This window comes from Mycteria americana, chromosome 3 (assembly GCF_035582795.1).
Source record: "Mycteria americana isolate JAX WOST 10 ecotype Jacksonville Zoo and Gardens chromosome 3, USCA_MyAme_1.0, whole genome shotgun sequence".
NCBI lineage: Eukaryota > Metazoa > Chordata > Aves > Ciconiiformes > Ciconiidae > Mycteria > Mycteria americana.
Window position 1 is genome coordinate 3,108,948 of NC_134367.1, and position 16,812 is coordinate 3,125,759.

At 39.8% G+C, this 16,812-nt stretch overlaps 1 protein-coding gene across 1 annotated transcript in view; it reads left to right on the top strand.

The window, feature by feature from the left end:
• Window positions 1-16,812, top strand: part of MSRA (methionine sulfoxide reductase A) — a 293,150-nt gene that overhangs the window by 113,871 nt on the left and 162,467 nt on the right. Inside the window, exon 2 of the mRNA XM_075497688.1 lies at window positions 2,685-2,753. Within this exon, the coding sequence (XP_075353803.1) occupies window positions 2,685-2,753 (69 nt within the window). The remainder of the gene's footprint in view (window positions 1-2,684; window positions 2,754-16,812) is intronic.

Genomic DNA, 16,812 nt, shown 5'->3' on the forward strand with positions numbered 1-16,812 from the left:
ATCTTATATGTCATTCACTCTTTAAATGAAGGCAGCTATCAGGACTAGGGCAGGGTTAGTTTATTTGATCTTGCATGATGTTTCATAATTTTTCTGACTGTTCGCTCATCTCAGATGGCTGTAGATCATGTTAGTAATACAAGCTGTAGCTAACGAGGTTGAAACCTTGTTCAGCGCTTGTCATATTACTCCCACTCTGGAACCTCCCAACAATTTCCTTCCTAAAGGCCCTCTCTTGGCTTGCGTGGCACAGGGCATTCAATCTTCCTAAATGCAAACAATTGACTTCATGGCACCTCTTGCTCCAATTGCAGATAACCCTGATTTTCCCTTCTCATTGACTGTTGATAAATGTTTGATGCCAGCTGGGATTAGTACTGTGCTGTGCCTCCCTGCTAATGAAAAATATTGCTTTCAGAGAATTCGCAAGGCAATCCCATGTTCTTAATTTGACCTGTTTTATTTCTCACCAGGTTCTGTACTACAGGAAGTAAAATAATGCATGTACTGAGAAAATCTCTTGGCTTTCTCCCTGGAAAGTATTTTGTGAATAGAAACCCGTATTTTGAGTTCAGGCGATTTTATTTCTTTCTGCCATTGTTGACAATGAGTCTTAGTAGATCAAGAAATGACTGTGGGGATGCCAGTGGAAAGGACTGGGAATATTCTGTTGTGGATCTGTATATTTTATTTTATTTAGAGGTTGGAGAGCTCATTTCCAGGTTATACATACAACCCTTCCAGGTTATACATACAACCCTGATTATAAAATAGTGATAAGCCTATATTATCACAAGGAGTAGAATTTTCTTTATGCTCAGGAAAGTACATTGGGATGAAAGAGAAGTCCATTGGGATGTGAAGAATATATTCTTTAGTTTGGAAACTGAGCAGTTTCTAGCCCCTGGGAGCCATCTTGTCACGGAGGGAGTAAAGCCAGGCTTGTACTATTTTATTGCATAGAAATCATCCCGGTGAGCACCAGCGATGCCATAATATTGCACTTTCCTGTATGCTTTGTGTTCCTTGAGATTGAAAGTCTCAGTCTTGACTGGGCTTTTGTGCAAATGTTTCATATAGGTCTTCTGTCTTATGCCCTCCTGTATACTTGTGCAAGGATATATAACTTAGTCTTAAACTGCAGCTCGTGATAGTTGTAGCTCATCTGTCTGCTTCCACAGACCAGAATTCCCAGCTGCTGTCAATGGTCTTTCACCTGAGAGTGGGTAGCCATCGTGGCTAGAAAAGGACCATTTAACTAAAGTAAACCTCAAATGTACCATCTTTTCAGTTTCCATGAAAAGAGAAGATGCAGTTTTGCTAATTTTGTGTCATGCATCAAGTTTTCTAAGAAAAATGGAAGAAATTTGGCCATAGCACAAAGGAAGTGTCTTGTGTGAAAAACATCTCCATTGTGGAGACCTGGCGGGAGCTGCAAGGTGCTGGGGCTGCTGACTCCAAGTCGCTGAGGACAATTGAATGATGCGTTTTGGTTTGCATTTCATGCTCCTCTCCCCGTCTTGGTTAAGCATTGGTTAATGGAAGAGCAATTACATTTGATCTATTACAGTGGTTTCCAATGGTGGTAGTAATTTAATACTGTTAAAACAGTCCAAGGTGTGACTGCTGTAAAAGACGAACATGTCGTGAAGGGATGTGGCATTAGAGTATGTTGGATAAATATTCATTTTAGCGAACATTGCTGATTGTATTGGGTGTAAATGTCCAGGTTTTGGTAGCGGGAGGGTTGCAGGGGCGGCTCTGTGAGGAGAAGCAGGGGCTGCCCTGTGCCAGACACAGCCGGTTCCAGCCGGTTCCAGCCGGCTCTGCAATGGCCTCACCACAGGACGCAGCTGAGCCCGTCAGCGATGCTGGTGGTGCCTATGGCAAAATATATGTAAGAAAGGGCAAAACATGGCACAGCAGTGAGGAGTGAGGAAAAAAGTGTGAGAAACAGCCCTGTGAGCCCGAAGGTCAGTCAGGGATGGAGTGAAGTTGAGCCTGGGAAGAGGGGAGGTGGGGGTTTCTCACTATCAAACCGCATTTTAACTGGCAATAAATTAAATTAATTTTCCCCAAGTCGAGTCTGATCTGCCCGTGATGGTAATTGGTAAGGCATCTCCCTGTATATTACCTCAACCCATGAGCTTTTCCATCTTGTTTTCTTACCCTGTCCCATTGATGAGGGGGGAGTGAGAGAGGGGCTGGGTGGGCCTCTGGCAGCCAGCCAAGGTCAACTCACCACACTAGTGCAGAAAATACACACAGTTTGTGCTCGATGATAGAAAAAAAGGTTGTGGTTGAGCACCAACACATCCCAGCAGCAACAGAGAATTATGATTTCCCTCCTTTTTCTGCTTGCATGAAGAGGTTGCTTTTGGGAGTGCTCCGCCTTTGACAGGCATTGCTGCTGTATATTGCTCTGTATGTGTGTGTCGTGTTAGTATCAGCTGGCTTGTCTTAATCACTAAACTGAAATGCATCTCCAGTTTATATCCTGGGACTTGTGGACAGTATTTTTGAAGAATCGACTCGGAGAGTGTGAAGTTCCAGATATTTGTGAATTGTACAGGTCGCCTTTCATAAATCAAACTTCAGGTTTCAATAGAACTGTGAGAAAAAAACAGTTGGTTTTATGCAAAGCATATATTCTATTACATTTTGACTTTTTTTTTTCCTTCTAGATAAACATCATGTCAATGGAAACAGAACGGTAGAACCTTTCCCAGAGGGAACACAGATGGCTGTATTTGGTAAGACATCAGTTTAAAATAAAAGCTCTGAGCTGTGTAGTGTTACTGCATGCCAAATTTCTTCATTTTAGACTGAGTCCTCAGAGTTTCAGAATGTGGGCTGCTATTGCCATTTTCTAATCACTGCAGTCAGCTAAAGCCACTGATCTTTTTGGGAAACGTCCATGCCCCAAAAGGAGTATGCTGAAAGTATTTTTCTGAGTTATACAAACAGAAAATTTAAACCCTTATTTTGTTCCATAAAACTTCCAAAATAGTGTCTTTTTTGTATGGTAATTCCTGTAAGCTCATTCATTAGTTTAAACAAAATTCTGAAGATCATCCATGATTCTCCAGACCTTAGGTCATGCAAGGAACTCAACCTGTTGGGTGGAAAGCTTTATCTGCTGTGCTTGCAGAGCTGTTAGCAGCTACATGCCCCAAGCCAAACCTGCTGTTTTTTACTTTGCTTTATGAGTAGTCCTGTAGACTTCCTGTTGGGTGCCAACAGAGCTCGAAAGGTGGCCAGTTGTAAATGAGATGTTTAATTTCATTGTATCTATGCTATTTTCTATGAAAATGTCATTCTTTGAGCCCTTTTGTAAAACTTGAAAAAAGTGTTTCTCTGGAGAAATTCATTACTTCTGGAAGAAAGAAACATCCTAAAATAGATCAGAATCACCAGCTTTTTAGCAAGATATGGACTTTACCCAAATCTGGTATCATCAGAGCTGTCATTTCAGAATGGGCTAATGTTAGTCCTTAAGGGCAAGCCTATGGAATTTACTAGGGAAGAAAAAAGTGGATTTCTATGATAATTATTCTTAAAACTTATTGTTACGGAGAATGAAAAATTTCCTAACCCTGTTTTGAACCATTTAGAAAGGATATAACTCTTTATTAACTTCTGCAGGATGGTACTAAAGTGCCTTAGGAAAGTTATTATATCCTATTAAAAGTTCATCTATCTGGGATGTTGAAGTAAATATTAATTTACTACTTGATACACCTGCTGCATCATCTAGCCTGATGGAGGTCTAAATCATAATAAGTGCAGGTCAGGTATATAAAGCAGTCATCAGTATTTTTGACCTGGGCCCGTTCTAGTAACATATGCATAAATTTTGGCAATTGCAAGGCAACGTGTGTAACAACAAATATGTAAAAATGGAGAATGTACCCTGGAAAGCAGTGATTCTGAGAAGCGATGCTATATAAATGCCCAGTATGATGTAACAAAAAGAATAAACGCAGCCTTCAGATATGAAATCAGGGATATAGTGAGCAGGAATTAGCAGGCAATTTTACACCTGCACGCAGTGTTTCTGAGACAGATACTAAAATATATTTCACATTCTTTTGAGCAATTAGACAGAACTTATTAACAACAGCAACAAAAAGGTGAAACACTGAAACAAACTTTCAAAGCAACCAAAAGAATCCGCATATCATCGTGTCTTCAGATATGGACTGCGACAGATAGTGGGGAGCCTACCCAGAGGTTTCACATGTCTTAGGCTCACCAGGTCTCCTGTAGTCCTGCGGTGTGGATCTCTCAGTAGTCCTAGGGCACCCAGAATGAGCCTAGACGCTTGACTCAGGCACCCCATTCACCCCAGATGCTTCCTGAGGTTATGCATCAATAGAAAACACATTATTGATTTCCATAAAGGCAGAAGCAGTAGAAATTATCTTCCCTACATGGTACAGTAGATCACATTAGGTAATCTAATCATCCCTACTGATGTTAAAGATTATGAATCTGTATTTTACAGGAGAAAGTAGCCTATGTCAATATGGCATTTTCTCAGCAATGGTGATCTTGTCTACTTTATAAAAATAAAAGACAGCATAAATATTTCAAAGACCTGAGCAGTGTCTGAAAGTTCTTATGTAGTAACACTTTACATATCTGTCTGGAATGAATTGTTGATTTTAATCTATTTTCAAACAGAGCTGTATTCACCAATCCTACATGGAATGCAAAGGGCTCAGTTATCCATGGGCACTAATTTATTACTCCAAAAATTAGCTTTTCAACTGATTACTGCAAAAAAATCATAGTAAGTGTTAACTTTCCTGTGGAGCTAATGTTTCTGTAGTTACCATGGTTGAAGAGGAGAAATGGTTTGTGGGTGTCACCCTTCGGTTATTGTCATGTTTTCTTCAAGTTCTCTTTGGAGTTCCTCTAATCCAATATTGTCTTTCTGCCAGTATCCCCTTGTCTGTGGATTTTGGGAACATAAAAAAATTCTTGGAGTGGTGGAATGAGAGATAGTTTGATAAATTTTTTGGAGCTAATGGAAAACGATTGTATGTTACCTTTTGAGTTTTAAGGTTAAGATGGATGTAGAGATTCTTCTTTGAACTTCTTAGAGCAGGCAGGGTCAGAGAGTTCTGGCACAATCTGATATCGATGCAGTCTTCACCACTTAAATTTTCTTAAAGCTCACCACTTAAATTTTCTTAAAGCTCCTCCTTTATTTCCTGTGTGATGGTCAGATCAGTTTTCCAGTGGTTGTGGTGGGTGTTGGTGTGAGTGCTTCTGTTGGTTATATCACTGTTGATTGTACACGATTTGTAAAATTTCATAGAAAATAGTATCATAATTTCATTGGAAGAGCGCAAAGTCTTATTAAACGGCCTACTTTGAATCATTCCTGAGGAACGCTGTTATATTTGTATCAAGCCTGGTAACTTTCATTTAAATTGCCCTAGATTTTCCACAAGATTGTGATTGCAAATGTTGGGCTAGGTGGTGAAAACTCATGCTGCTGCCATCTGTGCTGTGAATAAATGGAAAACCTACATGTTCTTAGGTTTACTATTAGACCTGAAATATAATAGTATACAAACATGACTCTGATGATAATTGTTGTCATTTGTTGGCATTGGCATCCCATTCTGATACGTGGTTATAGAAAAATGGAGCTACCGTTCACTTTTGCTGCCTCCAAGGGGGGAATGTTTGCTGGCCCCATGGGAATGGGAATGGAAGGAAGCACTCGAAGAAAAGAACAATTATCTATTAGTAATTCTTCTCCTCAGATTGTTACTCATCCTATCCATGTATACTCCTGTTAACAGCAAGTTCTTTGTATTTTAGGACTCTAAAATAAAGGACTTTGTATTTTAGGACTGTTTTAGCTAGGGGGAAGAAACTGAGCTAGTCTGAGCTAGTAGACTTTCTGACTCCACCTTAGCAAGAGAGGGTTTCTTACACCTCTTCTCCAGAAACATCCTTTAATTGGGATTGCACAGGGACAAGTCTCAAAGAGCAGTAGTTACTAAGAAGTAATCCCTCTTCCTTAAAAAGACCTACAAAAGCTAAAAGATGGTAAATAACTATATGATTTTGTAGATATAACCTACTTGCAGTGAATTTTCCTGCTGCTTGGACAGTTTTAGATTCACCACTAAAAATAAGAGTATAAAAAGTAATACTGGGTTGTAAACACCAATCCTTTTACCTGCTTGCAAAATGCAGTTAGATTGCATTACATAGCTCCATCTTCTGCAAAACCTCCTTCAAGATGCTCTTACAAATGCTGCGTTATTTACTTTATGATATGCCTTCTTGTTTTGATCAAGGTACAGGGTGAATGTACACGGGTCATTGTTCCTGCAGCTTTCCCGTTTATAACAGAACCTCACAGTTTTCAAAAGACTATTTCGATGATCTGGAGATTCTCCGGTTGTTTAGCATAATTCAGCTGCCTAAGATACACCTATTGTTCATTAGAATAAAGAAATGCGTCCTTGTTTCTACAATGGTGAAAAAGCTAGATTTCAAGGATGAGGGTGACTCTTTAATGGAGATCTTTTCATGCTAACCATCCAGTGACCTCTTAATCCAGTTTCCAGCTAATATCGAAGCACTAAAAGCACAGGAGGTTCACAGGCACTGCTCGCAGCCTCACTGGAGACACTGTAGAATGCTATATCAAAAATCATTGCTCCCTTGAAGTAAAGAGGGGGGTGTATTCCCAAGTTCAGTGACTGAAATAGATGAAACTCTAGATGCTATGTGTTTGTGTTACGGATGGTAAAATAGACGCCATTCGATAAATGCCTGTCCAGAAGTTTTTTTTGTAGTTTTTATGGCCACAGATATTTGAAATTAAAGTATTTTGCCTGTAATGACTGATTTTGACCATAAACCTAACCAAAAGTCAAAACCTGAACATATATTAGGGGCTGATAAAGTTTTGAAAAGAAGCAATTTAGGGTCTAAAATCAACTTTTGGATAGAGGTGTAAAAAATGAAAAGAAATGCTTCAAAGCTGCAGAACTTGCGGAATTTTCAATAAATTATTTCCATCAGTACCATGGTAATTCTTTGCATATTTTAAATACATTTAAATGCACTGCTGTATTATGCTCAGAAATATTTCTGGTCAGCGTTTCTGAATTTTAAGAGCATATTTTTCTTATCAACTGCTGCTATTGCAAGACTCCAGTTTATCCCAGAGCACCCATATATTCACTGTGCTTTATACGCTACCGTATTTCTCTAAGAGGAAGCATTGCGCATATGGTGCGTTCATAGAAGGGCTCTTATTTACCTTTAGTAAAATCTGGCAATAGTTCAGATTTGTAATTATAACACTTTTTAAATACGGGACGAAATTGTGTTGTATTTGCTTGACATATACTGGCTAGTAACGGGATAATTGGTTTCTTGATGTAAACAAAATATAGACAGAAGTAGGATGTTAAGTAACTGATAAGATCTAATTACAGACATTTCTGAGTTGGCAGACAGATCCAAGCTTGTTCACCTTCTGCTCTGCACTTATTAGACAGCAGCATGTTCCAGTAATTCTATAGAGCCATATTACCGTTGTACTTTGCCTGAGTTATTATGCCCTATCGAGATTCAGACATACCCTATGCATTCCCACAATTCCCACTGCTTCCAAAGGTTATTTAAGAACTAAAATAGGATTACACCAAGATTGTGCAATCAGCCCCGGCGGAGCCCGGGGTTTCTCAGCCTTCGCATGTGGCCTGTTCGGCTGCCTCTGCAGTGCAGCATCGCGCGATGCCTGTGTCTGCGGCTTAGGAGAAACAAGACCTTAGAGAAACAAGACCTGCTCTGGAGTGGTTCAACCCTTTCTAATAAAGGCTTGATCAGGGCGACTTTTCAACTAAAGGAAAAAAATTTCCCTTGCAAGTGGGATGATGTATTTAAGAATGGATCACTCCATATAGAGTTTCTTTTACTCACTCCTGAAACAGCTACTGGTGGCCACATCAGGTAAGAAAATGTGTTAGGAAGCCTTTTGGTCCGACTCAGTTACATTTTTATGATGAGCTCTGTTCTTTTCACCAGGAAAAGGAAATCACAGGAAACAAAGTTTGGACGCCAAGAGAAATACCTTTTTTTTGTAGACAGTAAAAAAACCCAAACAACGTTTCCCTGCTGCTCAAAGAAAAGGAAGAAAACTTTAAACCATGCTACATGTCAGAAGATATTATATCTCTATCTGAGGAGAATTATAAGGCTTCATGATGTTGAAACAGGTGTGTGTGCTGTGACCCAAATTGTAGGAGAAACATCTACAGCAATATTACCAGATGTTACAAGGATCACATTGTGGAAGAACTGAGAGCCAGAGGGAATGTCTTCTAGAAGGGACTCGTGTTTTCCATGCTAATTCTCTTTCAACATCTTGGAAAAGTGAAGGAAGCGTACTAACTGGCCGGGTTTGTAAAGCACCGAAGAGTTAATGCTGTCCTGTGTTCACAAGGTGGTGTAAAACCGGACACTGAACTTTCTGCAGGTCTGGAATGAGAAAATACATCTGTGAAGACATTGCATCCCAGAAAGGGATTGCCTAAAGACAGGCTGCTCTGTCCCTAAACCGAATCATGTTCCTATTCTTACCTTTGCAGTATGTTTATTAAAGAAATATATCCTTATTTCCCATTTTCTTTTTTTATCTTCCAGATACTGACTTATGGCCAGTGTCTTTTTGGTGCCTATTCCAGAGAACTGAAACACACCCCAGTTCCCTGCCTCTGCTAGCTGGTCCTGGTTCATCCTTGTTGCCACCAGTGCCTAAACATCCTCTTCCTTGTAATCTTGCCTGAAGTATGATGCTCTGGTTTGCTGGTCAAAACGTCAGGGGTTATGTCAGCTCTAAGCAATTGCCAGGGAAGGTTCTGTGTTTAGGATTTAAGAATCTAACCAGGGAAGCTCTGAACTGAAAATTTTCCCCTAAGCCTGTTGTAAAATAAGGTGATAAACACAGAAATAAACATAATTCCAGGACCTTTTAAAAATAAAAATCTTAATATTCAATTTCTCTTGTCCTGTAGCATATCACAGGCATTATGCATTAACTGCTGGTGATCTGATTTGAGAGCATTGTGCATCGACTTTGTGGTCGTGTAGACGGGCAGTTGCAGAGCACTATGCGAGACAGACCCAGATAAATACAAGATGCTATAGTCTGCTTGGTCTTTGCCAAGGACATTTCCTGACATTTATAAACACTAATAAGGGACAATAAAATATCCCTAATGCAAAGTGAAAGCTGTCCTTGATCAGCACAACCCTTCATAACGTTGTTATTTCAAAGGATCCACATCTCTTTTTCTTTTTGCTTCTGAAAACAAAAGTAATGTGGCCTTCAAACACAATATCTGTCCTTCTCCATCAGAGACTTATGTTAATTTAGCTTTCTTGAGGTAATGAAGAATTTAGCTTTGTGTGGCTTTCCACTTAGAGTCTGTATTGCACATTAGTGAAGATCTGGAGGTTTTTAAAAGTAAATCGGATTGCAGCTTTTCAATCAACATCATTCACCTTAAAACAGCCGTTTAATTATGTTTTGGGGACTTTCCCACTGAAATGAGTAGAAGAGGCATAGTTAATTTTCATGGGGTTTGGGATAAGGCTCAGTGATCTCCAACGGCAGGAATTGTCTCTAACATACATTTTATTTTCTATGCAAAAAGCCAGCAAAAGCACCTAGATTACTTTAGCAATGCAAAAGCCTTGCAGAGAAGTAATTTCTTGCCAATGATAAATAGGGATATATCAGTGACTAGGATGAACATATGCTTGGCATCATTCGGAGTTGGTTTAAGTTTGAAATAGAAGTAAATTATCCTGTTAATGACTAGCGCCTGCCCTCATCAGATTTATGCTGCTTTGCGGGAGATATATGTGTGTATGTGTACGTGTGTTTATGTGCTGGGATATACGGTATACACACATACACATTTACCATCAGCATTTATCCATTGATTCCTGTTAATAAAGCACAGAGCACGGTGACATAGCAGAAAACATAGAGAACAGTGATGATTTATTCTGTCCAGCCATGAAAAATGTGATGCTAATTGTCAGTAGTTACAACAGCAGAGAAAAAATATATAAGGAGGTTTTTGGAGGGATAAAATTGTGTTGTTTTGATAATTTTAGACATACCTTGACATTCACAAAGTATCCTTCCTTACAGATCCTAATGGATTTACCTTCACAGCACTGCTGTCACAGACTGACAATATTAGAACTGGGGATGTGAGGCCGAATGAATAGGATCCTATATTAAAAAATATGGATTACTTATTATTGGGTTATTCAGTTTGGGATAATTTAGAGTGATTTTCCTGATTTTCAGGAGTTTTTCTCACCTGATGAAGTTATTTGTGATGTCAAAAAATATATCATTAGGTGTCTTGCTTAAAATCAGAGATACAAAAATCTTCAGCTACTTTGAAAATACTTGCTCAGAAATGCTCCTGAAGCTTGGGGGAGTCAGCCGGAATCTTTATATTGATCTCATTGGTGCTTTCAACTCATCGGGCTGGAATTAATCTCAATAGATTTTAGGTATGTAATCTAAAGTGGTCTTCGAGAATGTCTCCCTAGGCAGAGAAAACACATTTGGAGGTCAGTCCGTAACAGCTGTCTCAGGAAGGAATAAGTGACCCTCTGTAGGTGCCTTGTTCTGTCAAATGCTATCTAACCAACTAGCTTAGACTAGGGGGATTTGATTCATTTGCATAAATACATCATTGCAAATGTTTCATGCCATTTGAAGTGTCCTAGGGCATTTGAGATGTCCACAGGGGGCTGGGAGGGATGATACAGGTCTCACAGGAGATCCATACTCTTCTGACCTAGGAGGTGAAAGCCAGATAGGTTCATCTAGGACATCCCAAATGATATTAGATACCCTTGTTTAGGGATTCAATGCACATATAAAGGCATCTAAATGTAAGTGTAACGTGTCTGTGAAATTGTCCTTGATCTCCAGCTTCCAAGGACACGGGTCTACCTTTTGTCATATGTGCCCCTCTTATGCCAGTCTTGTGCAGAATTGCTGCATAAGGCATCCCAGATGACTCCGCATGCCTTTATTTATGCATCGATGCTGAACCCTGGATCCCCACTGACCGTCATGGGAGCGTGGACACCTTTTGTCACATGTGAACACCCATTTGTATATCTGAATTTGAGATCTAAAGGTAGTTGTTCAAGTCTGCATGCTGAAGCACACCGTAGAGGTCTCTATTCCAAGTGCCTGAGGTTAGCTGAGAAGAATTGCTTCTAGAGTATTTCTCACAGAATCCCTTACATTCCAGTATATTCCAGGTACATTATTTACCCTTGTGTTTAGGGTAATGCCCACATTATTAAGATTACTTTCAATGGCAAATTATGCTAGCTAGTACAGGCTCTTTGCCTATTCTGGGAGACACGCACGCGTCTTTTGTCTTTAGAAGAGAGTGAAAACTCCACCCTTTAAGATGGTCAGACAACATTTTGTTCCAGATTTTCCTTCTAGAATACCACCTGGCTTTGCTCTCTGTGCAGGACACACTTTAGAAATGAAGAAAAAAATACATTTCAGCATCTACAAGAAAGAAATAATATGATCAGTTTTTCAAATAAGATAAGAACTAATCACAAAAAAATTCTGATTTGAGTTGAACTGTAAGTAATTTTGAAACAGCCGTAGTTATTTGTTTGTGAGCCAGGGAAAACAGCATGCAATATGTCAGGCTTTGAGATAAAATTTATTGGTGTGTCATTGGCTTAAATCCAACATTATGCTCATAAATAATATAATCCTAGTGTGACACATTTCTGCTTGAACCTTGACTGAAAATTATTGAGAATCATGTTATGAATTATGTAGTAGCAGTCACGCATTCAAGTCAAAAGGATATAACTCGAGTGAAATGCTGAAATGTATTTGTAATTAGGTACACTATCTGAAGACGCATAGTTGCAGAAAGGGCAAAGTGTCTTTCTTTGTATCCAAAGGTATAACATGGAGCCTTGCTGCAGACTCAGGCTAATGGTCATCTAGCTTTTATTGACTCATTCTTCTGGGATGGAAAGTCTGATGTGGTTGAATGTTGTTGTCATCTGTATCACTCTCTTGTATGCTATTAGCACTGTCTTTTGTCTCTTAATTTATACTAGCTCGATATGACCCAAGGCTCCGGACAAACCTTGACAATAATATACAGTCCAGCTGCACAGCAGGATGGGATTAACTCAGTGTTATTCAGTGGAATGTGCCTGACAAACCAAGAGAAGACAAATGTAGGGTTTTAAGCATCAAAACGGTTATACGCAGACTCATCAAGTGTGAGGGTGTTTATCCCTGTGGCAGATAAAGAGATTATCAGCTGCTTTGCTTTCTGGAGACCAATAAACCCAAGATCATTTTACTGTGCTGCTAAATTAAAGATCTGGGCATGTTTTTTAGATGTAGAAGGATTTTTGGGAGCTAACGTGGCCCCTCTTCAAACCATTGTGTAGTGTGCTGCTTGGCTGTAGTGGTTATTTCTAGTCTACTACAGAAATTCACACCTGGGTTCTTCTCTTTTTTTTTGTCCTTACTATACAAAGTAGTTGTGCATCCTACTTTGTTCCCAGGCTGTCTTCTGGGACAGTTGGTTCCCTTTGAGATGAAACCTGCATGTGGTTCTGGGAATAGTTCATCCTGGGTACCACTCCTTCTAATCACGCTGTGAAGCAGAGTGAAATTTCACTCCCTCTGCTCTATACTATCCCCCTATACTTTCCTGGCAGGCCTTGTATCCTCAAAGGTCCTGATGTGCTCTCACGACATGCCCCAATGCAGGCAGCTACCACCCTTGGGCTTATGCTATAGAAGCTCTTAACCTTAACCGCTAAGCTTAACCACTAACCTTAACCACTCTTAACAGACTGACACTGATTTGAAACAAAACCCTAGATTGAGAAAATGTCTGTGCACACATACACCCAACACTAATTATGCCTTAGTGCCATGGGTGAAATGTGTTTTGCATGGTAAATGGAAGAACAAGGTTGTTGACCATGTTTCCCATCTCAGAGCTTTAGCTTTTCTTACATTTCCTAGATCTCATGCCATCATATATCCTGAAAACAGGGAACAGCAATGTTGCAGGAATAAATGAAGCCAGGCCATGAACCACCTGTGGTACAGACATATTCAGCCAACTGGAGCTGACTATAGTGTGAGAATTTAGCATCAGTGAAGAATTCTTGAATACTCCTGACTTTTACTTGTTCTAGTAGTGTACCTTCAGACAAAGAAGACTGCATATAACTGGAGACTTTTAATATGGATTTCTTCTGGCTGGCCAATATCTTCTGTATCCTTTCTTTTTGCTTTCATCAACAGATTTTGAATAGGTCACCAATTCCTTGGTGCATGTGACAGGGCCAAAATTTATATTTTTATAAGGTATGTTTATACTTGAATTTTTTAAATCTTCAGTTAAAATATTGACCCTTACGTCATTTTAAAACTAATCTTGGTCCCCTCCAGTTGTTTGTTCCAGACTACAATTATTTATGCTTTACGTTGCTGTAGACCAAACCCAAGGGTAAAGCAAAGATGTTTGTAGCCTTGTGGCAGTTTTGTTGCTTTAACAGACTTATTGACTCTATACAAATAATTTCCCAAGAATTCAAGGTACTGTGTGGATCCAAAATGTTTTGGAGCGTGTGCTGGAGCTTACAGAAGTGCTATGTACAACTACCTGAAAGGAGGTTGTAGTGAGTTGGGTGTTGGTCTCTTCTCCCAAGTAACAAACGATAGGACAAGAGGAAATGGCCTCAAGTTGTGCCAGGGGAGGAACCCTTCACCGTTCACCGAAAGGGTTGTCCAGAATTGGAACGGGCTGCCCAGGGAAGTGGTGGAGTCCTCATCCCTGGAGGTATTTAAAAGATGTGTAGATGTGGTGCTTAGGGGCATGGTGTAGTGGTGGACTTGGCAGTGCTAGGTTAACAGTTGGACTCGATGATCTTAAAGCTCTTTTCCAACCTAAACGATTCTGTGGTTCTATGATTCTATGTTGTTTGGAGCCTGAAGCTATAAGAGTATCTCAGATCTGAACCAGTTGCGTTCTCTCTGGCTGCAGCCTTCTGTGAGTCTAAGGCATTTTACTGATGGCTCCATCAGTCATATTTTGCCCCCAAACTGCCCTCTTATACACAACTTTAGGAGGAGAGTAATATATCGATTTCAACTGATGCTTAAGCATGCAGTTCCTTTCCGTCGATGCCTGCTGTTGGAAAGTGGAATAGGAACAGAAAAGAGAACAAAACAGAAATCATCATTATGCCAGTGTATAAATCCGTGGGTTTTCTATGTGGTGAATACTGCATGCATTTCTGCACCACTTAGGCCAAAAGAGATCTAGCAGAACTGAAAAAAGTTCGGGGGGCAAAAAGGTTGATCAGAAGTGTGGAGCATCTTCTCTACAAGGAACAACAGGGTACACTAGGACTGTTCAGGGTGAAAAAGAGATAACTTAATGGGGTATAAGAGAGGTATACAGAATAATGATAGGCACGGGTAATGCAAAAGAGAATTGCAGAATATCTCCCTGTGTAAGAAATAGGGGCCAGAAGAAGGGATGCAAGTGGAAGCCAGTTTCAAAATAAATCATAAGAGCTGGAATAAAATAAAAGACTGTTGGTCTCCTTGCCAAAGGATTTTCTGCATACAGAAGATCTCTCAGATTGAAATGGGGCCAGGAGAAATAGCTGGAAGAGAGATCCACGGAGAGTTATTCAAACCACAGCACCCTCAGCAAATCCTGCAAAAGTCAGAGGCTAGGACCATAGTACTGGCAAATATCAAGTGTATTTGTCCTTTTCTTATTCTTCCCTGAGTGCCTGCTGTTGTCCACTATGAGATGGATCCCTATTATACCACGTACTGTATGTCATAGGTCACATATATCACGTGTATATCACCTATCATATCACGTCGACTGCTTTTCTGTTATTAATTAATTAAAGCTGTGGGTAGGCACATAGCTAGAACCTGTGTGCTGATTTGAAAATACAGGAGGCATTGTTGAAAATGGTGTTGAAAACCATGCAAATGCAAGCCACAGCTGTCATTAGCTCCCTGTTGAGAAAGATTTGTGATGAGAAATAATTAATTAAAGATGCACATGAATCTTTTTCTGCTGGACAATAAAGTCGGGCAAGTTTTGCAAACTTCATATGCATTCTAGTAATTGCACCTAAGCTGCTTTGAAGTTGTACGTCAAAAAAACCACCCCAAAACCCCAAAGGAGGCAAAATGACTGATTGCACAGTGAATGCTGTAAAATAGGTACTGGCTCTTTCTGGATGCATGTCTAGCTTGGCATGGGTATGAGAGATGTCTCTGCCTCTGTGCTTGGGAAGCAGGTGGGCTGAAGGCATAGCATGGAGGGACCTCTTACTGCTTCCACCCTGGGGCAGCCAGCTCTGTCTCTATGACCGTGGTACGTGAGTTATCCAAGCCTGGTTGGATAGCTACAGTTATTCAAAACACATTCGTACAAGGATCTCTGACCATGGTTTGTATAAGCTAATTTATTGTCCGCTTCGGTGTTCACTCTGTTGCATCTCAGGCTTGTCTGTCACGTCTCACTTATGACTATTGCATTATTCTGAAATGCAGTAGTTGTAAGTGATACATATTGCATTGCTTTTTTAAAAATTTTAATAATTGCTGATTCAAAACCTGTGAAGAAAGAGGAAAATTCTGCTGCATACAAAAATAAGTATATCTTTGCTTATTCAAAGAGTTGCTATACAACGGCCACATCCAACTTCATGGTAAAGATGGGAATTTCCACCTTAGATGGCTGCTGTGCAGCTGTCATGGTGCTGCTTTAACGAATGGCAGTGCGTATGTGTATAGCATATTGTGAGGCTCTCCCAAAAGCCAGCTTCAAGGTTAGACGGGCTATTTATTTAAGCAAGAGCATGCTACTACAGCCCTTATAACAGCCAGAGGCTGTATGCCCCCTGATGCCCTCTAGCTTAATATTCTGCCAGCCACAGCCAGAGAGCACAGGACGTTTAGAGGATGTCTAAGAAAGCCACGGGATTGGAGAGTGAACAGGTCATGGACTTCGCTGTGCGTAATGGCAATTCCTTTGCCAAGCCATCAGTGCGGTGCAGACGCTCTGCCTCAGCATTTATTATAGTTACTTTATTTTCAACAGTGATATACCATGTTTTTTGGGAATGGGTGCACGTCAAGTACTGCATAAATGGTAAATGACTAACCGCATATCTATTTGGCCTCTGTCTGTTCTTCTGGATATAAATTAGTTTTTCTATAACAATCTTCTCTGGTATTTTCTTGAGTAATTGTCTTTTTTGGGGGGTGGATAGGAAAGAGTTATTCTCTTTTGCAAGTGAGAACGTACCATAATTTTATTGGCTACTAACAGATGAGAAAATAACTCTTGGAAATTCTATATTTCCATTAAGGACAGCTGTGGTTCAAAATAGATTAATTTTAATGATCTTCTAGGTACACTTAGAAGGCATTTATTAGTTTGGGCTTTTATTGGAAAAGGGTTAAGGGTATGTTTCTGTGGAGCTGGGGAAAGGAAGACTAAAGGGCTGCTTGTTGAATTGGCTTGTTATTTGAATGTAATTATTTTTTGCTCCTGAGCAATTATAGATTGTAAGTTTAAAAAATTGTCAGGGTGCCTACAGCTTTCTATTGTTGTTTAAAATCTAAGGTTATAAATAAAATAAGTAATATGAGATTACTTTTTCTGCATGTGTCTATGGCAGTTA